The sequence below is a fragment of the Mauremys mutica genome, chromosome 19 (assembly GCF_020497125.1).
Source record: "Mauremys mutica isolate MM-2020 ecotype Southern chromosome 19, ASM2049712v1, whole genome shotgun sequence".
NCBI classification, from domain to species: Eukaryota; Metazoa; Chordata; order Testudines; family Geoemydidae; genus Mauremys; species Mauremys mutica.
The window spans coordinates 17,478,721-17,504,648 of record NC_059090.1 but is presented as its reverse complement, the minus strand read 5'-3'; the positions used below and the strand labels follow the sequence as shown (position 1 = coordinate 17,504,648).

General features: G+C 46.2%; 1 protein-coding gene across 4 annotated transcripts; it reads right to left on the bottom strand.

Annotated features, from left to right (window-relative positions):
• Window positions 1–10,678: 10,678 nt before the first annotated feature.
• LYRM9 (LYR motif containing 9) lies at window positions 10,679–17,601 on the bottom strand. 4 transcript variants are annotated; one of them, XR_006574429.1, is made up of 5 exons: window positions 17,465–17,601; window positions 14,296–14,443; window positions 13,102–13,194; window positions 11,730–11,803; window positions 10,679–11,274 (listed from the first exon to the last, which is right to left on the bottom strand). XR_006574429.1 is itself a non-coding variant. In XM_044994165.1 (4 exons), exons 2-4 carry the CDS (start codon window positions 14,425–14,427, stop codon window positions 11,786–11,788), a joined length of 243 nt encoding a protein of 80 aa, XP_044850100.1. In that variant the 5' UTR covers window positions 14,428–14,443; window positions 17,465–17,601; the 3' UTR covers window positions 10,679–11,785. The 4 variants fall into 4 exon arrangements, 3 of the variants coding, with proteins under 3 accessions (XP_044850100.1, XP_044850102.1, XP_044850101.1); XM_044994165.1 differs by having other exon boundaries at window positions 10,679–11,803; XM_044994167.1 differs by lacking the exon at window positions 17,465–17,601 and adding an exon at window positions 16,439–16,646 and having other exon boundaries at window positions 10,679–11,803.
• Window positions 17,602–25,928: the final 8,327 nt, after the last annotated feature.

Genomic DNA, 25,928 nt, shown 5'->3' with positions numbered 1-25,928 from the left:
TGTATGAGTCAGCTCAGGATCAGCACTTAATATCACAGCACTGAGATGTCTTTATAGTGACAAATCGTAAATTGCTTAGTAAAGATCAAGTTTTTAGAGGAAGCGAGTAAGGATAATGGAAACAGAAGAGTTGCATAAAAAACCAAACTATAATCCTTTTAAAGACGAAACTTAACAGGCTAATCTCCAGTCTAAATAGGTTTCTCACCCCAGAAGTCTTCTGCTGCATTTTCAGCTGAGCCTGGCTGAGATCCCATTTTCATGAACATAAATGTGCTCTCCATTTACTTCCTAGATGCAGGGATAACAGGGTGCTTTCCTAGTCCCCAGTTCTAGTCCAGTAAATCTTTGAAGCGGATCCCCAGATAAGAGTTATTCTCCCCCTGTTCTTCTCTTCCTGTTAAATAGCTCAACTTAGCTCAGACTGGTGATTGTGAATTAGACAATATTCAATTTACATTTCAACAGATAAATAGGTGAATAAACATCTCTGGTCTGGCAGGAAACAAGTTTTTTCATCTCTGCTGGGGATTAACACTTTGATACAAGAACATATTTCCAGTGTATATGTACAAAACTCCTTAGACAGTAGCCGTGCATACATTTTACAGTGATGTGATATAACTAGTGTGACACAGGCATTTGGTTTTTTTTTTAATATGAACCAGGATATATAAATACCAGAATCAGGATATTCTTGTTATCTCCTTGCCATGCGGCTCTAAGGGTTTTTTGGATCACAGGGACACTTCATGACTAAGCTGGAGGCTTCTGAGAAATATTGCCTCATGTGATAGCTACTTGCTGTGTTTTGCACAACATCTGCGAAAGCATGGAACCGAACCTCAGCGATGGGTGGGAGGTAGAGATGGACAGACGTTCTGACTAGCCAGAGGCCTTGTCTAATAAGGCACGTAGGATTGGAGAGGCATTGTGCTCATACTTTGTGGCTAGGGCATAGTGGTGAAAAATCTATATACTGTGTGCAAGGATTTTGTTATACTTTGTGTAACTTTTTTTTAAAACCAAATTGTAAATAATAACCTTTTATTGAACACAACACTGCAAACTAAAAACCCAACATAGCCCATGATACTTACCGGAAGAGGTCCCCTCCCCTGGACTATCAGGTTGGCTTTCAACCTAGGTTTCAGGGGTCTCCTGCCTCAGGGGTTTGCATACCCAAGAATTCCTGGCTGTTCATGGCAATCTTTACGCTCCCGATTGGGGTCTGTGGGCATCTGGTTACCAGGAGAACTTTGCAGAACACACTAGGGTTCAGTGGTGGCCTCCCTAGCAAAACTCCAGTCTGCTTGTGAGAGCAGACCCAGGAACCATTGCTGAGTTGCTGTTGAGCCTGGTGGCTTTATAATTCTCCTGGAGCCTCTCTGCTTCATTGCTGCACTGGGCCATGTTCTGGGAGTGCCCCCTCTCCTTCACTTAGTCGGAGATATAGTTAGTTGGTGTTTGGTCCTGCTTTGAGCAGGGGGTTGGACTAGATGACCTCCTGAGGTCTCTTCCAATCCTAATATTGTATATCTGCTCACGTATTCTGGTGACTGCTGTTAACATGGGACTGGACGTGTTCCTCTCAAGGACCAAGGAAGTCCAAGACCTGTGCATGGGGGAAACACAGGGCATAGGAGCTAGAATGGGTGTGTGAACTCACCATGAGTTGGAATTTCAAAGAGGCACACCTGGCTGCCCATGGGAATGTGCCGTCCAGTCATGATGGCCTCAGAGCAGTAGAAGGTACACAGGTTGACTCAGCTATGCAGCGGTTCACTGTGGGATAGCAGTGGGAGGAATTCCAGAAGGGAATAGTTAATTTGACATGAGTAGGCATCCACACAAACCTTATCCTGGGTTAGCTTATTCCAAAATAGTGTGAATCCATTTCCAAAGTGGATTAACTAATGTCAAATGAGATGCCAAACAACTAGGGGACACCCTTCTCTTTGTGGCCACAAGGCAGCTAATCCCACCCAAAAAATCAAATAAATCTGAAATCTTTCCTGTGTAGATAAGCCCTCAGCAACTTGTCCAAGGTCATGCAGGACATCTGTGATGAAGCAGAGCATTGTCCGTGGGTCTACCAAGCCCCAGAGTAGAATTCTGACCCTTGTACCTGGGATCCTTCTTTCTATGGGATGACATGCAAAATTACTCAGGATTGGGGACCTCTGCAGCTAAAAATGGCAGATGCCTCTCTGGTTATGAGCTTTCCAAGCAACAGCAAAAACAGCTACTAAGAACACAGCAAATATTCCTCAAAGAACCAGTAAAACAGAGTTGGGATGCCTGTGCTGATTAAATACAAGCTGAAAGGAGCACTTGATGAGTAGGGTGTATTTCAGTTAACACTATTTCATAAAACCGGGCTGGATCGAAGGAGAAGATAAATTAAATCCAATAATAGGAAAGTCGAAAGGGGTGCCAGCTGGCTGCTAATCAAGAAGAAATGTCCTGCCTCTTAACAAGAGGAAGGGTTGTGACAAAAGGGAGGCATACTGTGCACATTCTTAACACATTAAAATAGCCTTATCAGGTTGTTGGTTTTTTTTTGTTAGCACAGCTATTTGCATTTCTGTGCATGATTGTGACACAGCAGTCCAGCTGGATTCTGCTAAGCACATGTTTAATGTGAGACTTATAGCCCAACATCTAAGCAATGCTGAAGTCCATCCCTGTTCAGCAAAGCACTGAAACTTGTGCTCCTGTTAAGCAGGTGCTTAAGTGCTTTGCTGAACAGGGATGGACTTCAGCGTGTGCTTAAATGTCTTTTGCTGGATTTGGACCTAAGGAAGGGAAATCCTTGCACACCCGAAGTCTTATTGATACAACGTCTAAACCCCCTGATTGCCATTCCATTTCAAATCTAGCTTTTGTCTTCCAGTAAATTGTATGTTGCATGGAGATGCATTTAAATAGCTACTGCGTTAATGAAAAAAATAGATTTTTATTTATTTATTTTAAACTGAACTGTAGTGACTGTGATGGAATCGGCTGAACAAATATTGGCCTGCTGAGCTTTACTATTAGTGTTTGTTCAACTTCCTTATATTAATGCTAGAGACAAGGTAGGTGAGGTAATACCTTCTTACTGGACCAACTTCTGTTGGTGGAAGGGACAAGCTTTCGAGCTTCGTGGGGCTCTTCCTCAGGTCTGGAGAAAATAACCAGCGTGCCTGAGCTAAGTACAAGGTGGAACCGATCATTAAGCATAAGGGTTTCTCTCTCTCTCTCACACGCGTCATACACTGATGAGTGAAGTGATGATATAACGTGTTTTAAAAGGACAGTCAGCTTAAAAGTCCATGTTTCACTTATGTAACGTAATATACACATTTTGTTTCTGTAAAATGCTTTTAAAACATTCCCTTATTTCATTTTGATCAATATAAATGATTAAAACGGAGAGTTTCTCAGTCCAATTTGCCTGTTGCCATTTATGCTGCTTGTTTCTTTTTGCATTTCCCTCAGTTGGGGTGGGGGGGACTAGTTTAATTTCTCCTTTTTTTTGTTTGTTTCTATTTTTATTTGTAAAGTGCCTAGTGCAAGAGGCCTGTGATCTCAGTAGGAACATCTAGGCACTAATGTAATACAAACACAGCCCCTACCGTGCAGAACTAAGGCCTTGTCTACACAGGAGAAATGGACAGTCCTCATTATTCTGGGATAGTTTTCGTCCAGGCTAGCTATTCTCGCATGATTCAGGAATTCCAGAATAACTTCTCCCCCCATCCCAGTGTGGACACCCACTGTTCCACAACAGAGTTATTCTGGAATAGCAATTGCAGTCATCTCTACAAGGAAAGAAAGACCCCCTACAATCTAACTAGACAGGAGAGATGCAGGGTAGGCTGAACAAAGCAACACAGTAGGCAGTGGCATTGCTAGGAAGAGAACTCAGGTTTCCTGACTCCCAATTTCTTTCTTCATGATACCTGATCGCAATGAGATGACTCAAAGACTTCAATTAAGTACATGCTAGGCTGGGGGAGGCCAAGAACTTGGCACCGTGTAGGATTAAACCCTAAGAGAGCCATTCTTTTCGCTCAAGTGGTGGAGGCCCGTGCTGTGGTTCTGACAGTCTGGGATCCTCCCTCTATCAGTATTCCAGGGGGGCTGTTGGGTTCACATGTTCTCAAACTCTGCGTAGGAGGGTGCCCTTGGCTAATGAATGGAAGGCCAAGTTCCCAGCTGCTGACAGACAAGGAACTGCTCTCTTGAGAAATCCTTTCAGAATTAGTTTTACTCCTTTGCAGAATGAACAGTACGTTTGCATGTTCCGTGAGATGCTGTGATCAGGATGTTTCAGAATTTATCTTCCTCAATTCTGAAACTGGGGTGGGGGAAAGAGGTGGGCGTTGCATGAGGTGTTTAGTATCAACAGCTAGCACCGATTCCTTCTGATGAGCCTGGGAGAAGAGAAACACCCAAATTGGGGCCTGTGACGTATGCAAGTGTGACTAATGAGCCATGTGGAAGTTGAAAGATGATTTGGGGGAATGAGTGCGGGGTGGGGGAAATAATCAATTCATGGTCAAATGATTGAATGTGCTAAGTATGCTTGTAAATGCCAGCCTGTTTCATATGTTCCTGGGGTCTGCTCCTGCTGCTATGGAAGGCAATGGGCATCTACACCAGAGCTTTCAGTGGGAGCAGGTGCAGATCTTTTAGCCACGTTAAGTCAGAAAAGAGTAAAGACATTCCTTGTGCTGTGTTCTTCAGGACCTTTCTCCCACCTTACCATAAAGACAGGAAGGGTGGTCATGACCCCTTGAAATCATTGTGCTCCAACCTGGAGGTCACACGTTCTAAGTACAACTCACTAGCACTGCGGTTTTTAACCTGTGGACCCCTAGGGGTCTGTAGACAGCCTAAAATGTCCACAGCTAGAGTTCTCATATCTCAAGTTCCCAAACAGAGGATGAAGTTGAGGGGACACTAGGGGACAGGGAGTGCGGGGGGGGAGTCAGATGTGTGGGTACTAGGAGGAGGACGGGGAGCTGGGGCCTGGCTCTGACACCCGTCCCGGCCAGGCTCTGACGCCCCATGGCAGGGCAGGTGGCCTGGCCAAGAGGCGCTTGGTGGCTCCAATTACCTGGCAGGCCAGGGCAGGCGGGATCTGGCAGCTGTGGATGCAGAGAAGGGACCAGTCAGGGTGCAGAGATGGCTCTTTCTGATCTGCAACACCTGCTCCACACTTCCTCTTATTTGGAAAATCCACCTGGACGGAGGGCGGACTACCAAAAAGAGAGGTCATGTCCTGGACGTATAGTAACCCTATCCACACCTCCCATTTGCAATTATTTTAGGGGGTCTGCAAATGAAAAAAGGCTGAAAAGCACTGCATTAGCTCACCACTAAAGTCATTGCTCCACTGCTTTCCACACCAGTCACTTACACAATGGTAGGATTTTGATATTTCCCTTTCACTTTCACTCTTAGAGTCACTCCATATGTAGGAAAGGAAGTTTGTGGTCTAGGCATCAGGCAAGGAGCCAGGAACTCCTGAGCTCTGATCTTTCTTCAGATCTTGACTCATTTGTGATCTTTGGCAAATGAAAGGAAACGTCTCTCTCCCCATTTTCCACATGTGTGAAATAAAGATTAGTTAATACTGGTGAAGCTTTGAGAATTAAGGGCATATCCAAATTTCATTGAAGTCAATGTAAAGATGTCTACTGACTTTACTTCAGCCTGTTAGGGAATGAACCCAATCTGTCTCTGTCAACTTGGACCTGTTTGTGGTACGGTTGTAGCCATGTTGGTTCCAGGATATATGAGAGACAAGGAAGATGGGGTAATACCTTTCATTGAAGCAATGATTCTATTGTCTGTCCTACCTTTGCTCTCATATCCTGGGACCAACGCAGCTACAATCATACTGCAAACAGCTCAAAGATGACAGACAGGGTGGGACAGACAATATCAGTCATTTGGTTCAATAAAAGGTATTGCCTCACCTCCTAGTCTCTCTCATATCCTGGTATGTGAGACCAACATGGCTACAACAACACTGCAAACAGTAGAAAGGTGAAAGCGTTTTGAGCTTCGCTGAACTTTTCTGCCTGGCTGGGGGAGGTAACCAGAATGTCTGAACTGCTAATTCAATTGAGTAATAGGGAAATTTGAAGAGAGATCTTGGTGGAGTTGGTGCCTCCAGGCATTAGACTAACCAGCTAAAATTCCAGGAATGTAAATATTATAATAACCATGATAGTGAAAAGAACCCTCAGGGCCAACGAAAGGCCAACTGGCAACAGCCCATGTTGGAAGTGGTGGTGACTCAAGATGGTTGCAGTGTTAAGGTTATAAGGGCATGTGGAGTTGTGCCTCCTCAGGGGTGAGTGTCTACAGTATCTTTTTTGCAGTCTCCCATTGCAATCACTGGTTCCTTCCGCTCTGGAGCTTCAATGGTGGAAGCAACATTGGAAGCAAAAGTCTAGATAGTCCACTGGTGACCAGTAGCATCTTAAGCACCATGTTTTCTAACCCTGTTCAGAGCTGGTCTAAGCAGTAGTGCTTAAAAGGTTAGTCTCCTATCTGCACTAGTTGCCTTACTGTCAATACCAACAGCAGACTCAAATAAGTATTAGCTTAATTTAGGTAAGACCTTCAAGGCCCATTGGACAAAGGAACTAAAAATGCATCAGGACTACCATTAACTTTGTATCTGGGGCTGGGATTCAGAATCCAAACTGGCCCCTCCCTTTATTTTCAGATCTGAACACCGAAATTCTAGGGGTGTTTAAAGGCTGGCTTTGAATTTTTTTCAGATCTACCGGTATATAACAAGGGCTTGCCTGCTAATATCTCTTGACCTAGGAGGTTAAAAATCTCCACCCTGAACAAAAAGTCTTTATAACCAACTACCTCAAAAGGTCTAAACCCTTTAATTTTTTTCTGGGGATTCTGTGAAACACTTAGAAGAACACCAAAGTTAGTTATGCCATGAGATTGGGGGAAGATAAGGTTGTGAACTGGACACAGCACGGCTTGTTTACTTCTCTTTAGGTTCTCCTAATGATTTGGAGTGATTAAATTCTGTTAAAATGCGGGGCGGGGAGGTCTAACTTGTGCTACTTCAGACATCCCCTCTGCATTTGGCTTAGTCCGTCGTGCAGTCTCCAAGGCACCCGCTTATCCTCATAAAACCTCATACATGAAAGCAGGGCGGCCCAGAGGATTCAGGGGGCTTGGGGCAAAGCAATTTCAGGGGCCTCTTCCATAAAAAAAAGTGGCAATACTCTAGAATACTATATTCTCATGGGGGGGGAGGCCCTGTGGGGCCCAGGGCCTGGGGCAAATTGCCCCATTTGCACCCCCCTCTGGGCAGCCCTGCATGAAAGAAGCTGCCATCCCATTCTGGCTTTGTTGTTGCATGTCATCAGATATGCAGGACTGAGTAGTGCGCCTTCACTACACACATGGTGGATTGCCCCTGGCTCTCTTTCTAAAAGACGTGATGTAGCACCAACAGAAGTCCTGGGCCGATACGGAAATTATTGGATGAGATTTTGTCTTGCATTGTGCAAGAAGTCAGACTAAATGATCATCATGCTCATTTACGGCCTTAAAAAAGCTTATGAATAAGTGGTCAGTTGAAAGGAAGAATAGTCTTGGTTAATAACTGTACTGAGATTCAGAAGATATAGGTACAATTCCCTGGCTCTCCCACAGACTTGCCATCCTGTTACTTAGGCCAGATTCACAAAGGTATTTAGGCATCTGGTGGGATTTACAAAAACATCTAAGCAGATTAAAAGCCTGCCTCCATGAGGTTGTCTATGGGAGTTAGGTGCTTAACTTGGATGCTACAGCAATTTAACTGCAAGTTGCGTATCTTAGATTGATTTCCCCTCACGCCCCATTGTAGACCAGCCCTAAGTGGCCACATTGACTTGCTACCATGCACTACGTGACCTGCTACCTGGCCGTGCACTAAGTGACTCTGTAGACAAGCCCTTAGGATTCTGGATAAGGGACTGAAGAATCAGCTGGGCCTTCCTCTGTTTGTTTGCAAATGGCTCTGGGGGCGCACAGTCAATGGCATTGCTCCTTCATGCACAACAGGGACAAAGCTATGCGTGCAACGGTACTAAGATCTCTCTGCCATACAGACTTGCTCCAGTTACAGCTCTCAGGGCAGCCACACTTGTGCAATCCCGAGTGTTACTTTCACTGTTGCAAGGAGGTACATGGTATTTGGATGAATGCCAACCCATTGCCAAGAAAATGACTTGCGTCATTTCTATATTTGTTCCCTTTCTATTATTAAGGGAGCTAACTATTAACAGATTTTGGGCGTTGAAAGTCAAGTCACAACCCCCCTATTTAAACCCCCAATTAAATCAAAACTGGCAAACCCAGTTGTAGAGGAAATGTTTGTGGGGGGAGACACACAGATACTTCTGATCAGTCTCAATGTTCCCAATTGTTGCAAGCTCAGAAATGGATGCTGGATGTTTGTGTCAAAGACTGAAATCCACACTCCTGATTCCTATCCTGCAGTCTGGTCTGCACCGGCCTATCCCCAGTGTAGGGCTGGCATGACACTTGACGGCTCTGACTGCATGCCCACTTCAGCTGCAGTTGCACCTTTTGTCCAGTAGAAGCCACTGTGGCATCTGCCATCCCGGCAGTCAGGTGCTCTCTTTTGCTGAATCTGGAAGTGTTTGTCCATAATCTTTGAGAATATGAAAATATGCGCACATGCAAATTACCATGTCAAGCAATTTGCATAAAATGTTCACATGGCTGCGCAAAATGTGGCCACGATGCCCCAAACCATTGGGGGGGGGGCGGGGGGTGTCTGTGTGCTTCTGACTGGAAAAGCAGGCCCTAAGAAACAAATGTGTCTTCAGCCATTGTTGCGTTCAATGGGTGATGGCTGTTGTGGTTATGAAACTTGTTTTAGGCACCTCCCTTTCCCAGAACAAACTTCTCTGAATTACAAGCTGGAACTTGGCAAGGTACAACTGTTTGCTGCCCTTTATGATAAGTAGTGCAAATAGGGATGTCTACAGTTAATGATGCCTGACGTTTTCCATTATTTATCTCTTTGCAACGGGCAAGAAAAAGAATCCTCCTCACCCCTCTTCTCCAAACGCTCTTGGAAATAGCTGAGCGGCTTTAGCTGAAACTTTCCAGAGGAATAAACACCCAGCATGGAAAGCTTCAGCCTGAACAGTTGTTGTTGTTGTTTGATTACAACTCTTTGGTTAAGATGCTCTAGCATCTTAGAAAAAACGTTCTAGCTGTAGGCACATTAGGCCATTGGAACAGAGGCCTAGGGAGGTTGTGGGAGCTCCTTCACCGGAGGTTTACAAAAGGAGGCTGGAGCCAGCTGTCTTGGATGGTGTGTACAAATAGGATGAATAGTCATATTTCCATAAAGCATTATGGGATACAGCGCCACACCCCCGTCATGGACCACTGCCCCCTGCACCAGGCGTTGTACAAACACAGGACACACCGATATTTGTTCCTCAGTCAAGCTTTCCGGTAGCACACAATGGCCCTTTCCTCACTCCTCAGTGTAGATATCTTGTTGCTTGAGCCATGTCTAAACCCTTGCCTAGGGTAGGGTTTTTAACACTGGTGCAAGCCACCATTAACACCAGTGCACCTCACTTACACCAGGCATTTGCACTGGTTCAGCTACATTAGCGTGGCCGAGGTCTAACAAACCCAGTGTAGACAAAACCTAAGATTGCTTGTTTGATTTAATTTATTTCCTTTGTAGGGTCATTACTGAGAGAAATAATCTAAGGATTTGGAGTTAGGTTTTGGCTGGTTGGTGTGTGTTTGTGTTTGCTTTTTAGTGTTGGGGACAGTAATGGTATGTACATGTTGCCCTGCCACCTAGGGACAGAAGAAAGAAAATGCACCTAAACACAGGCTTGCTTCAAATAAACATTTTTATTTAAGACAACTGGCTTTTCTCATGTGCTTCCTCCATAGGAGGTTTATCTGATGGCAGCAGGAGGAGGCCTGCTTTTTAAGACACTTAGGAGGCTGTTTTCGTAAGGAAACACTTACAGCATGTTAAAATAAATAAACTGCAAAGGCCTTTATAAATTGGCTGTACTGTGAAATATACTATGTTGTATTACTGAGCACTGCCTCACACGGGTGCACACACACACACCTCCTAACTGAACAGACTGTGTTCTCCCCAAAATGAGAGATTAGGTCTAAAGGATTAACACCCACATCATCTCTCTGGTAGCGTGATCCAGCAAGGCAGCTGACCATGTACAGTACTTACATCCACTACAATTTATGCAGTTCATTGCTGAACATGGATCAATCAGCTTAAAGTTAATAAAATACTTACATGCTTTGCTGAATCAGGGCCCATGTGTCCAATCCAACCCGCACTGAAATCTATCAGTCTACCAAGAGTTTGCTATGGCCTACAGTGGGTGTCTGTCAGTCAGTCAGTTCCATCTTAAATCATATATATTTATGCTCGGTCACATGTTAAATTGTCTGAGGCAAGAGCCTGGTGATCTTTTGTCCATAATGCAGCATGTATGCCAATGATTTTCAATGCCATAATGTGTGCTTATTATCAGGAAATTACTTAATTTCCATTACACTTCAAAACACAATACTTTCCGCTGTTATACTGCAAATATACAAAGGCAAGGCTGATACAGATGCATCTTGTTCATACAGTGTTTGTTTTATTTTTCCCCTCAGGTATTAAATAAAACTTAAATGTCTCTCCCAACACCCAGGTACTAGTTAGGCGAGACGTGTCAGTGTAACCGTTCTGACCATGCAAAGTCAGGTTTCTGTTGTCAAACTTAAAGGGAATTTGTAGAAACATTGAGAATAACTAAAAGCAACCATCAAAAAATGACGTTCACATAATCTAGCAGGGCATGACAAACCCACAAGGCAGAGAAGTTTCATCCTTCCTTTGTTTTCCTGTGTCTGCATGGCAGAAGCGGCGTCTGTCTGCTTTCATTGAGGTGGGTGGGTGAAGAGAATCTTAGATACCCCGGGCCAATTATTTTGCCATCAGTTACATGCATGTAAGCCTCCCCCATTGGCGGGTGTAACTGTGGGCAAACATACATACTCTTGGCAGCATGTACTGAGCTAGGTTATTAGAACTAGTCAAGGGCTAGACTTTGAATTTCCTTGGTGTAGTCGGTAGATTGCCCTATTTCTTTAGTCTGGAGCAAATGCCGGTATCCAATTTATTCACCTCCTGGTAGGCCACTGAATTATAACAGCAGTGCAGGATTGCCACTATTAATAAACAAAATAGATATTAGATTGTTTGGGTCCGGCTATTATTAATAGACAGCAGATAAAAACCTCAACCCTACGAAACTTTGATGCATTTTAGATCTTGATCTACTCTTAGGCTCTGATGTTGTAATAATATCCACTAGCAGGAGCTGGCTGCTGAGACCCCTATCCTGTCTCCATCATAGTATGAAACAACCCAAAACATGGGATCTGAAATCCCTCTATGCTTCCCACCACCTCTCCCTCCTCCCCCAGCCAAAAAACAGTGGGGAAGTTTAACACATTAGCCAAGGGATTTTTTACTATAAAATTATCTCAGAGAGCTTCAGAAAGATGAATTAACCCTTATGACACCCAGTGAGGTAGGTATTATGACAGACCATTTTACACCAGGAGAAGCTGCAGGCACAGTTTACAACATGGCACGGTTACAAACAACTGGGTTTATTTGCCTGGACTCTGTCTGAGGATCTGTACCGATGAGCATCTTCTCTTCATCCCCTTCTTTCTACTTCTGCCTCTTATACTGCAAAAAACAAACCGCACGTGATACAGGGGCATATTCAAAGTAACCATTCAGACAAGGAAAGATTCTTTTTGGTAAAACCCTTCCAAGCACTAACGTTCAGGACCCTGTGTCTGATCCACTACGGCTGTGTGAATTCCTTTGAACTTTCACAGAGTAAAACGCCAGGACTTCCCCTCTGAGAGATGTAGAATACTGGGCATGAGTTTGTTTCTGGATGGCCACTGGGAATGAGATGCCTCTTACCCATGGTGTAAACAGTGGAATAATTCAGCTGAAGCCAATGGAGTCAGACCAGTCTCTGGGGTGAGATCAGAATTAGGGCCTTCACCAGGCACTCAGAATAGGGTTTGCAAACTGGGCTAAAAGTGCCAGAGATCTGGATGCTGCTGAAATTTTATAAAATCTGTGACTAATTCGTAGCTTTTCCTGGTGTTCACCCTCTTCTGGATTTCAGAGTGACTTTTTTTCTCCCCCCTCCTCCAGTGATCTATATACATATTTTTAATATACTTTCTTTTTTTAAGGCAGCTGAATTTTTGACTCCTTTTGTTACGTTTGTTTGCTTACTAGTCAAACTTAACTACAGCGAATCAGAAGTGCGACTCATGGCTCAACAGATCAGAAGAGATCTGCATTCCCGCACTTAGGAATCTAGTTCTTTCAAGCCACGTTATTTTGTGCTGGCTGCATGGAGACATGCCACATCTGCTGCCTTGCCTGCGCTGACAACTGAGGAGGAAAATCTCCTAATGCTGATGCGGCAGCAGTGGCGATAGCGAGCGTAAGAGCGCGTGGGTTCTCGCCACAGTGTCTTCTAACCCTGATTCTAGCAGTACAGGCAAGCTCGTGAGATGAGCATTCTGGGAGCGTAGGTGAGCCTGGTTACAAGTGGACAGAATGTTAGCAGGGAGAGAGTTGATTCATCTCAATGTTGAGCCGTGGGATAAACGGTGGCTTTCTTGTCTATATTAGATACTTACATAGCAGCAGATACACTAGTTCAGGGGTAGGCAACCTATGGCATGTGTTTGCTCTCCTGAGTGAGAGTATACTTGCAAAACCCCTGTGCTTCATTAGTTTATAGGTTTGGATTTTCTGTCAGCAAAGAGCTGCTTTTTAAAAAAAAAATCCCTGAAACCATGTCTGGTTATTACAAACATCCTCACCCACAGATCTCAAAGTCCATTGCAGAGGAAGACAAGTCTCATTTGTTTTCCAACATCCCAGCTCTTGAACTGAATTAGCTAAGAACAGGACTCGGACAACCTGAGGGGGAGGAATATAGCTGCACTTACTTTATTCATGACCCAGTCAGCATCTTCAATGGCTCGCTTAATAATCTGCTGGATTCTCTCAGGACTGTCTTCATCTGCGTGAACTCGGAAACTCTACGGGGTTTGAGCAGAATGTGAAAATGAGTAACCCCGGTTAATGTAACAGCAGATCAGATCCTGCTAAAAGAAGGATTTAAAATCCTGAAATAAACATTTGATCAGAAATGTATACAATCTGAAGCAGTAGAAATGTCTATTCTAGCAAATAGGCAGAGCTTTGTTCAGAAGGGGTTACAGCAGTGGCTCTCAACCTATTTATCATTGTGGGCCACATCCAATTCTACTTGTATGGCCCTGAGGATGTCACATGGGCAGCAGCTGTGTGCTGATTGGGCCGCAAGTGGCCCACGGGCCACAGGTTGAGAACCACTGGGTTACTGTGAACATACTTTCTTATTCGCTGTTCTAACCCTTCAGCAGCAGGGGGTCTTGCAGAAGTTTGTGCTAACAAGGTCAGGACCAGGGCTATTTACCTGGTTGTGTTGCACCAGCTGGAGCACAAATGTTCCATATGCTCACGCTAGCCTTGCGTTAAGGACTCACATGTTCTGGCATAGATCCTGGAAGTGGTGCATTGTGGGATGCTTGGAAAGGCCACCCAGCACATTCATGAACAGGATTATCAGACAGACTTGACTGCACTTGCAGGGGGCTGGACTCAATAACCCAGAAGGCCTCTGCCAGTCCTCTGCCCCCATGTATTCTGGAACAGCAATGGGAGGACTAACTGAACCGCTTCAGTTAGTTTGTGTCCACTAAAGCAGTTCAGACTGAAATAGTGTATAGCCCTGAAAAACTTGTATGTGCCCATGTAAACCATATAAAGCATTTTATGTTGGATGCAAGGTGTGCTACAATCATTGTAGGAGGAACAGTACCTTTGGCTAGCAGAAACAAGACTTGAGTGAACGGCCACAATAGGGCATCAATGATGGAAAAGAGATTCCAGAAGTTTAACGTGCTCTTAGTAAAACAAGTAAAGAAACTTGGTTTTTAATTGTAGGATCTTTTTAACTTGATTTGTTTTTTCTACGGGCTTGAAAAGACACAATTTTTCCAATGCTCATCACTAATCCATTACAAATAGCCTCAAACTAATAATCCAAATAAATGGGGAAACCAGTTTTCCCATCACCAAAGAGAGCATCTCTTTACCTGTCTGATTGCATGTCTGTAATGCTGTTGGATATTTTCTGTAGGAAGCTGCTTACAACATCGAAGCAGGTAGCGGTATAACTGCAAAGGCTTCTGGACTAATTCTGCCCCCGGTAATGGAGCCATTGTCATGTTAAGATTTCAGTTGCTAAAACAAAAAAACACGTATTTCACAAAACTGGAAAACGCACACTGCAGAAGTAAAACTGAAGGCTAATTTTACAAGGAGAGCATCAGGCTTGGTAAACTGAAAACTAGAAGTAACTTGAGTAGTTTGCGGGAAGATGCAGGTTTAGTATAATGATTTATTTTAATTCTGATCTGAACTTTCATCCCGGAATCTGCAAGTGTTTATATAATCTCCCCCATAGGATTAGGAGGAAATGAGGCGTAGAATGGTTAAGGAACTTGTTCAAACTATTGAAATTGCTTATTTGAGGGCAGCTGGGGTTAGGTGTCATTAATCAAATGTATAAATATAGAAGACTGTGTGAGAGAGGGGGGAGTGGGTGGCAGGGTTTACATACTCCCTCAGTATACAAGCTTTTTTTATTCCTCCTCCCCCTTTGTAAAACACTTGTATTAGGGACTGATCTTGATTTGGGGGGGGGGGGGGAGAACGCCTCACACGTGTATGTCTTTGCAGGAATGGGGCCTTCAAACAGCTCTTTGGGGAAGGGGCATTGTCTTTCTCTGATGTTTGTAGAGCACTTAGCAGAATGAGGCCCGGGTCGAGTGCTACAGTAAATGATCCTCATGCAGTGTGCCAGTCGGGAAAAACAGGTCCTAGCCCTTGCACCTGTAGTCTGATCCCCATGAGCTGACCTCTGGGTCCATGCTGCCCCTCTCCCACGTGCCTTTAGTGAGACTCCATCTGGGCACCCCCCATGCCTGATATGGCAGGATCAGGGCCGTCGGTGGTTGCTACTAAGGTTACGTGAGTTGGGCTAGATTTCCTAGCGCTCTACTCATTTCAGCAGCGCTACGTGAAATCTGGTTTGCAAGCTTCAAGTTCCACCTTTTAAACAAGCTGCATCAACACAGCAGGACTCGTGCACAAACATTAATAGCTTTGAGACTCACCGTGAACATCGCAGTCACAGGGAAAAGAACAACATCTACCAAATGTCCCCCACCAGTACGCTTGTATATTGTAACAGAAAGTCCACCCAAGCTATATAAAGCGCTAATCGGATATTTTAAATGACTAGTCATTTAACAGATGGTTGCCATCTGTGGAAACCTAAATTAACATTTTGGAGAAAGTACAGTTTTTACATAATTACTCATTAGAGTCAAGAAATACATGAGTAACTAAATAATCAAGTAGGTGTGTGAGATAATTTTAGCATCAATTAAGGTATTTAGCCTTCATAATATCTTTTTATGGGTTTTCTAAACACTTCGCGTCCTTGGGCCAAATTGATACTGCAGTGTAACACCATTAACTTCCCGCAGGCGGTGGCTGCTGAGCGATTTCATGACAGCTCCAGTCCTAGCAACTCGTACATTTCACAGCTCTACTCTTCTCGGAAAATCATGCTCTGAGGCTAACAGGACCACAATCGCCTGACAACAGTGACACTACTGTCTGGGCGTGACAGCAATGGATGCAGGCGAGTCTCATTTTCAGTTTCCAAGTACTCAACCAAATTGTATCAGTGCACCAACCCCCCTCCATCTCAGCAAATACACAGCAATAGAATACGGCAAAGCTTTTGGCTAGAGTATTAAAACAGGTCCTGGAGGGGCTTATGGCTGCGTCCATTATACCCCCATACCCTACCCCTCAAATTCCCTTCCTTTTAGCACTGCTGCTGCTACTATTTTGGGGAAAATCCTAAACTGCAGGGGGGTCTGTGCACGCTCAGTTCATGGCAGGAGGGGGCTGCAACGTGTAGACTCGATCTACACTTAGTCCCCAAGAAGAGGGGCATGAGGAGCCTGATGACTTGGCCACATTCCCACGGGGGTCACTTCCTTCCCCTTCTCTCAGCCCCCCCCCCCCCTTCACCTGGAGACAGGGCTAATCCTCGCTTCTTAGTCGCAGTGGGGCTGGGGGTATCACAGCAGCTGCCGGTGAGTGGTGGGTAAGGCTGGGGGGGGCACGAACGTGCCCTGCAGAGGTGCCATCCGGACTCACCCCTCGTGAATTTAAAGCCCCCCCCCCGGGCAGGCACAGGGTGAAGCACCGGCCCTCAGCCACCCCCCACTGCCGGGCGCGGGGAGGGGGGGTTAGCACCGGGAGCCCGGCGCCCCCTGCCCGGCGCTGGGGCAGCGGATGAAGCGGGGGCTCCGCCTCCAGCCGGCAGGCGCGGCGGGACAGGGACAGGGCCGGGCCCGCAGCGCCGCTCCGGTCGCCCCAAGGGCCGGAGCCGGAGAGCCCCGCCCGGCTGCGGGCAGAGGAGGCGGCGACACAGCTGCGGCTCGGCGCTTCCTTCCGGCGGCTGCAAGGCTCGGCTGGAGCCGGGAGCCAGCCTCGACCCCAGTGCGCTGCACCCCAGTATCCCCGCAGCCCCCTCCCCCAGTGCGCTGCACCCCCTCCCCAGTGCGCTGCTCCCCAGTACCCCCGCAGCCCCCCAAAGCATTGCACCTCCCTCCCCAGTGCACTGCACCCCAGTACCCCCGCAGCCCCCTCCCCCAATGCACTGCACCCCCTCCCCAGTGCACTGCACCCCAGTATCCCCGCACCCCCCTCCCCCAGTGCACTGCACCCCAGTATCCCCGCACCCCCCTCCCCCAGTGCACTGCACCCCTCCCCCAGTATCCCCGCACCTCCCTCCCCCAGTGCGCTGCACCCCAGTATCCCCGCACCTCCCTCCCTCAGTGCACTGCACCCCCTCCCCAGTGCACTGCATCCCAGTATCCCCGCAGCCCCCCCAAAGCATTACACCTCCCTCCCCCAGAGCACTGCACCCCAGTACCCCCGCAGCCCCCTCCCCCAGAGCACTGCACCCCTCCCCAGTGCACTGCACCCCAGTATCTCCGCAGCCCCCCTCCCCAGTGCACCCCATCATTCCTGCACCCCGATCTCCCTACATCCCAGTATCCCCTGGCCTCGCCCCTTTCCCTAGTGCACTGCGCCCCAATACGCCTACATTCCAATATCCCTTAGCCCCCCTCCCCCAGTGCACTGCACCCCTGTATCCCCGCGGCGCGCTGCAGGTACCTAGCAGGAAGCACGAGCCCAGCCTGTCTGCACCCACGGGCACGGGCTGCCACGCGCGGCGGGCTGGGAGCCCTGTTTTGCCAGGCCCAGGACGGTGAGCAGCGCCCCCCGCCGGGCGAACTGCAGATCACACCCGCGAGACACTAACCGCGCAGCACCGACCCTTGATTTTCCTGGCCCGGGCAGAGGGTGAGAGCTGTGTTGGGGGCCGGGCCGTCCTTTGGTTTGCTGCCTCCTGTCCCGTCCCAAGGCGAGGTGGCATAATCTGGTCACTGAGGCATAATCACGCCAGTGATCATAGGCTGCTGTACAGAGGGCTACTCCCTGGAGTGACATTTGGGGGGTACCGCCCCCCTAATAAGCTTTTTGCTGGATATATCGACACAGATCGGCCAATATTTCCTTGCAACAGAGACAGTCACCTTAGCTCAGCAACCCTGGGGTGGGGGTGGGCAGAGGAGGGGGTTGTACCACCTGCATTGCCACAGCTTCACTCCTATTGTTGTTTGAACTAACTAGCCAACCTGTGGCTCCGGAGCCACATGCGGCTCTTCAGAAGTTATTATGCGGCTCCTTGTACAGGCACCGACTCCGGGGCTGGAGCTACAGGCACCAACTTTCTAATGTGCCGGGGGGTGCTCACTGCTCGACCCCTGGCTCTGCCACAGACCCTGCCCCCACTCCGCCCCGCAGAGTCTCCTGCAGGCCACAATCAGCTGATCGGGAGGGAGCGGGAGGTGCTGATCGGCGGCGCTGCAGGTGGGCGGGAGGCACTGGGAGCTGATGGGGGGCTGCTGATGTATTACTGTGGCTCTTTGGCAATGTGCATTGGTAAATTCTAGCTTCTTCTCAGGCTCAGGTTGGCCACCCCTGAACTAGATCAAAGCTAGCTTGAGGATGTCCACATGGGTTGCAGTCACACCTGGCGATTGCCGCATAGACCTAGTGGGGAGCGTGTTGCAAGCTCATGGAAACGGCTCTGGCAGTATCTCCATTGGTACTTCTGCTGATCTCCTTGGCTATGTGGCATGGGGAGAGAGCCAGTCTCTGGATAACCTGGTCCCAAGCGATTTAGGGCCTTAAGTTAAGGTCAATACCTTACATTCCTCCTAGAAATTCATTGGCAGCCAGAGCATCTCCTGCGCACTCAGCATCAAACATCACTAACAATGAGCAGCTGCAGTTTGCACTGGGTTCAGTTTCGGGGGGGCTTTTCTGTACAACCCCATGTGTAGGCAATCTGTCACAAAGGTGTGGACAAGTGTAGGCAGGCGCGGGCTGGTGAGAGAAGGCCGCACTTGAGCTCAGGTGAAAGTGAGCTCAGGCCGGATTAGCTCAGCAGTTTGTCTTATTGTCAGAATGGGGAGATCCTTGAATGTGAGCTCTTTAACGTTTTCTTTCCTAACCTGTCTCTCACGTTCCATGGAGCAGACTTCCCCATTCTCTTCAACTACAAGTATTGACAGGAATTATAGGTGGATAATTGGCTTCCAGGGCTGGCTTTTGTGCGAGAGCTACATTTTGATTCATTTCATCAAATTACAGTCCCATAACACATGTCAAAAAGAATAAATATGACAGTAATGTAAGTACCAATCTCTTCAGACCAATCCAGACTGGTAATGCAGAAAGGGAATGTTGAATTTAATTGGAAAAAGAGCTACTGCAACTGCCATTGTCTCTAAGTGAAATAATGTTTATTTTATTGAATAGCCCTCTCTGCTGTAGTGTATGGAGCTAAAATGTTGCTCTGAATTGATCAAATGCAAGCTTTGTATCCAGAGAGAAAGAAACATTAGTCTCTAGCTAAAACAAACCATAACAAACGATTCTGTCAATATTTTATAATGACTGGAGTTTCCAGCTTAGTTGTGATAACTGGTTCTTTCATAATAATAGTGACACCCAGGGCTTATGTAGCACTTTTCAGATATTAAAGCACTTTACAAAGGAGGTCAGTATCATCCTCCCCATTTTATAGGGGGGAAACTGAGGCACAGGGCCACTAAGTGACTCTCCTAATGCCAGCCAGTGGCCCAGCTCTGGGAGTATAACTCAGATCTTCTGAGTCCCAGGCCAGTGCTTTATCCATTGAACCACATTGTCTCCTTTAGAGAGTCCTTCACTTCTTATTTTGCTGAGGCTATTTGTGATGATGGGGCAGGTTCTCCAAAGCTGCATTGATCTGCAATGGAAGTCAAGGTCCAATGAGGGCATGGAAGGAATTCTGGACTCAATTTCAGTGGGCTTCGGATTAATGGGAAGACACCAACTGATTTTAGTGGGCTCTGGAGCAGATTCCTTAGAAAGTGCTAAAATATTTCAGAAGCCTATGCATGGAAACCAGGTCTGATGGAGTCAAAGGCTCTGTTACTAAAGTTAAAATCTTGGGTTTGGTGTAGAAGCAAATGGAACCCTCAAGCACAGAGTGAGTACAGAGAAAAGGATTAAATTAGATGCATCTCATTCGTCCTCTGGGTGCCAGTACAGGATTGTCCCAACACCATATTCTCTAGTCCTCTGTCCAACCTGGTTTTAAATATGCCAAGTAATGGGGATTCCACCACTGCCTTTGGGGTCTAAGAACTCCCTGTGAGGACATATATTCCTGAGACTCGCTTACCTTCATTTTTCCTTTTGCTGAATTATATTTCGTCTTCAGACACTTCCTCGTCAAGCTGTTCATTTCTTCTTTTAAAAGGAAATGCCTTTTCTCTTGGACGAATTGGGGATGAGCACCGAAGCACCCCACAAACCTCCCACATTGTGCAAACGGGTAAAAACTGTCCCAGCTGGAGAGGCACAAAATACGGGGGGGTGGCAGAAAGGTTCAGATGGGGGGAGGTCACACAGAACCCTGCAGCTCCTTGCAAACTGCAGCGCCATCTTCCATCGTGGTCTATTCTATTGGAGCACAGGGGCGTAGTTATGCAGTAGTGCCCCAGGGATGTCTTCAATGGGTCTGTGAACTGCAGAGAGACACTTGCGGACTCGGCGGGGTGAGGAGACCTCCAGTGAGCAATGGCTAGTCTCACAAGTCATGGACCCTAATGGCAACCTCAGATTGCATGCTGGAGTACCCCTGTACTCTGGTTGTCAGTGGAGGGGGCTGGATTCCTTCTATTCTCCCTCCACCTTTGCACCCCACGCGAAGTCCATTGTCTCAGGCTTTGGATGGGGGAAGATTAGAATTTCAACCAATAGCGCTCCGGAGGGAGACAAAGTTAAGCAAATGCATTCCTGACAACTAACTACATAAAAGAGACGGGGCATTCTGTGGATCACGTTCTTCGGGAAAACTTTCAGGGCTGCAGCTTGATCCCATTGATTCAAATGGGAATTTTGTCCTTGATTTCAATTTTGCCATGATGTATCTCATGGGTATTGGTTTTTAATGCTCTAGGAAATGTCAGTCAAGCCTATATGTAATTTTCTCCTCCAATACTTCTATTATTTAAAAAAAAGGCCAAGAAACTGTACCTTTCAAGGATAAGTTCCTGAGTCCTTCAAAATTAAGCTCTTATTCTTCAGTGAATTATCAAAGGGGGGCTGAGGAGAGTCACTCTTGAGCCAAGTCTGTTCTGTGCTGTGCAATTTATGTCCCCGCTTTCAGTGCAATCTTGTGGCGATCAATATTTCTAACATGTTGAGAGCGTTTTTCGATTGGTTTGCGGAGTGTACTAGAAGAGAAACGGGCACCCTCAAGATACCAAGCATATCACTTTTAAACAGTCCTTACTTGCATTACTAAGAATATTTTAGATTACCGATGCCAGAAGAGAAATCTAAGTGCCACCATATGATCTACGGATGCTTTCTGCCTTTTCCTCAGGGTGCAATTAAGGAACGTCTCCCTGTTTAGAAAAGCACTTAAACATAAAGCATGTGCTTAACTTTAAGCATGTGCTTAAGTGCTTTCCTGCAGTGGGGTGGTCTCTTAGAAAATAAAACTAGAGCAGTCAGTATCATTTTCTGGTTCGCCTGCACTAGCATAGTTCTGCTGCCTTTGGGTTTGCAACATGCAGGGACATACCTAACTGAGGAAATTGTTTTCCTCTAGAACAGTGGTTCCCAAACTTTAACAACCTGTAAACCCCTTTCACTAAAATGTTGTCTTGTGAACCCCCTGCTAAAAATTAATATTTCCAGGGAGTTTCTCCTTTACCTGAGTATAAATTATAAAAGCAGTGACCTTGGAAATATAAAATTTGTTTTTATGACATGCTTATTGCACACTATTTATCATTATTTATTTATTTATCATTAGAGTATTTTTATTACATTATGGAAATGGCAACACTCGTCCAAGATCTCACTTTCGTAGCTTGTATCACTTTGAATAAGGCTGTTATAAGACAAGGCTCCTATGTTTCATCAAGGAGTATCAGATGTGAAACAGCAGGAAGGTATTTAAGAAGCCAACCCAAAGAGTTCCTCCTACACAAGCATTCAGGTCTTGAGCAGTCCAGGCAAACAACGCATGTTACAACAAAGCTTAAACTTGTTCTTCATAATCATTTTAAAAACAATACTAGCTTCCTATTTAATTTTAAAAACAGCAAAAAATGTCCACCTCCCTTTCCATTTCTTATAAGGAATCTTGAAGTTGAAATCTCCTCAGTGTGATAGATACGGTTGGTTTGATCTGCTCAGCTCTTGGAAGTCCAGGGACTCCGTGCTGCTGGCCCCGTGCTGCCCGGCGGGGTCCCTAGGGACAGCTCCGTCCACCATTAGGGAATTTTTTTCCTGAGAACTCCCTGTAACATTTCGCAAACCCCCAGGGGTTCACAAACCCCAGTTTGGAAACCACTGTGCTGGAATAAAAAAAAAAGAAAACAAATTATCTTCATTTTAGGCCCTGTGAAACCTTCCTTTCCCTTTCCACAACACTCCTCCCCTACATTTTGGACCTTTGACAGTGAGTATCTCTTTAAGAGCTTTTGTGCACTCACACAAATCAGGATCTTGTTTGGGCCAAGTCCAGACCTGGTGTACATGGTTGCTACTCCAGCAGCCGGAATCTGATTAGCATAACAACATTGGTGCAGAGCCCATCAATAAACCATTAGTCTGCTAAATTTATTATATGGGCCATTCTGAATTGATGGAGACCACGGTTTCTATTTCTGTAGGTTATTTTTTTCCATTAGTGGAACACCCAGTCACATGTCTCTTTTGATCGGTTTGGTATTTTGAAAGAAATTTAGAAATCTGTTCTCTGGTATCCTCCATTGTTTGCGCCGAGATCATTGTGTTCTGGAAACACAGTGTCCTAATACCTTTAGCATTCATAAAATATTCATTCAGACCTCACACTGCTTTCTTTTAGCCTTGAAAAGGTCGCCCCTTGGAGTCCCTGAACCCCTCCTAGCTGCAAAAACACACATAGTCCTTGCCATTCACAAAATGCTCTGCTAATTGGAAAAAGCATTGCAAATGCATGAGGCCAGGAATATGTCAGTTTAAAATAAAACCCACACAGATAATGGACAATGACGTGAAAACTATTATAAAAGGAGAACAGAACAAGTAGAAATCTTCTGTGCCATTGCGGATAGTTTCCTCTCCATTTGTCATAGAGTTCAGCTTTTCTCTAGTTTAGCATTTCAAAAAGCATTTTGCAGCATAACAAGGTAAAACCTCTAGCACAATAGCATCAATAAATGGTTGAATTCTCTTCCTAAGTATCTCTATTCTGCATTTTTACTTAAATTGTCAACTTTTTCCAGGAGGGAAAAATCTTTGTTATATATGCCTACAATGCACAGCTCAAGGGGGCGAGGGGCTGCCGTACACCTTCAGTAAATTAAGCTAGGTGTAAACAGATGCTAGTTGTAGAGGATAGGCTAGATCCTCAGTTGGTATACAATGAAAGGAGCTATATTGATTGACACCCGCTGATGATATTTACCGTTTCTAGCATAAACATCTGTAGGTTGATGCTACTGAAGATTTAGGGCTTGCTTAAGTTTTTAGTTATGGTATCTCTGTGTCGGGACAATTAAAGGACCATGTATGGAAAAATACAGGATAAAAGTTGTTCTTGAAGGACAGGATCCCGCAATATTGTTGTATTCACGGTACAAAGTCATACGTAGTACAAAATCGTGTATTTTTTCTTCTGCAAGATAATTGCTGAAGTATGGGACAAAGTAAATGCTGGATTGACTTGCTATAGGACATAAGGTAATTAGACTCAAAATAAGCCACATCCATCTAAATAAGGGACAGTTCACCATAGGGCAGATTTTTGTATCTGCCGGAGATGGGTAGAGAACAGAGAACAGAAGATTTATAGTATTATTTGTATTGGAGCAGCACCTGTTAGCTCCAGTTAGGGATCAGCGCCCCATTGTGCCAGGTGCTGTACACACATAACGAGAATGTCCCTGGCCCAGAAAGTTTACACTCCAAGTCACAAGACGAGGTGGAGGAGACAAACGGGCAGGAATGGAATTGACAGGGAGAGACAGTACTAAACTTGTGCTTATGCAGACTAACCACGCACACAACATAGCTCGCCACCTGTCTAACAACAGCAACAGGCAAGTTTCATACCAAATATTTTTTTTAAGGAGCTGCAGAAAGGGTGAGTCGTGACTGATACTATAGAAACCCCCAAGATTGGCCTTTCTCCCACTTTATAAGGAAAAAAATCTGTTCCAAGCTTCCAAAAGGAAAGGATGCCTATTTGAATGGAGTGATTTTAACCAGGTTATTGTCTCATGGGCTGACCATACAAACGATTAACGTTAAGTCACCAATATATATTTTATTTCATAAGCATTGTAAACTTTTGAGGAACACTCTTCAGGGGCTCGAACACACTTTCTCTTATCTCAGCCAGCAGCGGGGGTGGAGGCAATCAGATTATGCCAAGTTGTTCTCTGCCTTCCTAAGCATTGGGTGCCTTTTCTGTGATATAAAAGCAATGTCTAAAAGCAGGAGGGAGAGGGGGCTGGACGAACGGAGGCTGAGAAAATAGGAAAGCACGTAAGCACGTTTACCCATTCTGGGCCAAATCCTTCCTTGCTCTGATTCTGAAGCCAAAGCAACCGAACACATGCATCCTGAGTTAGGGCCCAGTCCGCTGCTCGTCGCAGTCAAAGGGAGTTTTTCCACTGACTTCGGCGCCTACTGGCGCAAGTCCTCGGCGTCTAAACTCAATCCCTTCTCGGCAGTTTGTCTTTATTAATAGACTTCAAAGGGATAATGCACTGTGGACTTCTCTCCTGAGCTCAGCCGTTCCTAGGGCTTCCCTCCAGGATGTCCTCTGTCATACCGGCTCCTTCCTCTGGCCCAAGACACCCGCTCACCCCATCATAGCCTGGGGGGAGGTAACTGTGCCCTCCTGCCAGCATGACTCGGAGGAAGATGCAGTCCCTGCCATGAAGAGGTCCCCATTGACTGTTTTCTTCTGGGTTTTTTTATTTGCATTACAGTAGCACCAAGACCAGGACCCCCGTATGCTAGGCACTCGACAAACACACAGTAGGAGACTTTCCCTGCCCCCAAAACATACATTTTAAATAGACAAGGCAGCCAACAGGTGTGAGAGAGAATATTGTTACCTCCCATTTTACCGCTGGGGGAGGGAAGCTCAGAGCGGATGTGACTTGCTCAAGTTCAAAAGAGAGTCTGTGGAAAAAATGGTGGGTGCTGAGCAACCCCCGGCAGCCCCCCTATCAGCACCTCCCCCGCCCCTCAGTGCCTCCTGCCCACTGGCAGGCCCCGCCGATTAGCGCTTCCCCCTCCTTCCCCACGCCTCCCACCCACTGCGATCAGCTGTTTCGCGGCGTGCAGGAGGCTGGGCGGGGAGGGAGGAGCGAAGATGGGGCCTGCTCGGGGGAGAGACAGGAAGAGGTGGTGCGGGAGTGGGAAGGGGCAGGGCGGAGTGTGGCCTTGAGGGAAGGTGTGAAGTGGGGGCAGGGTCCGGGACAGAGCCGGGAGTCGAGCGCCCCCCCCTGCACAATGGAAACTCAGCACCTGTGTCTGAAACACTGGTCCTCTCCTAGAGTTATCTTCTTCCTGGACCCTAATCCACACTTGCATGATAAAGAAGGGTCAGTACAGGTCAGTGATAACTGGTTAATCACCTCCAGCTACTACATCTTCCTTGAGTTGTCTGAAATAGGCCATGGTTTACTGTAGAATCGCACTGTGTGCTACCTGGGGTGTGCTTGCTTTTGAGTATTGTAGATGTGTTGAGTCAGATAAAGTAAGAAAGTTGAGCTAAGGGGTTTTTTTTCTGCCAAGTTTCCCTCCTGGGAATTATTCACAGCCAAAGTATGATTTCCATTAGGGTTCACAGCTGATTAGAAAACCATTCTTCCATCATGAAGGTAATAAGTGGCTCTCTACTGTTACAGTCTTGTGTTTGAAGGAGACATTTCAAATTCCATGCTCTGATATTTGCTTAATAAAAGCCATCCATCGGCACTGATGAGGGCTTTGAAAAATTGAC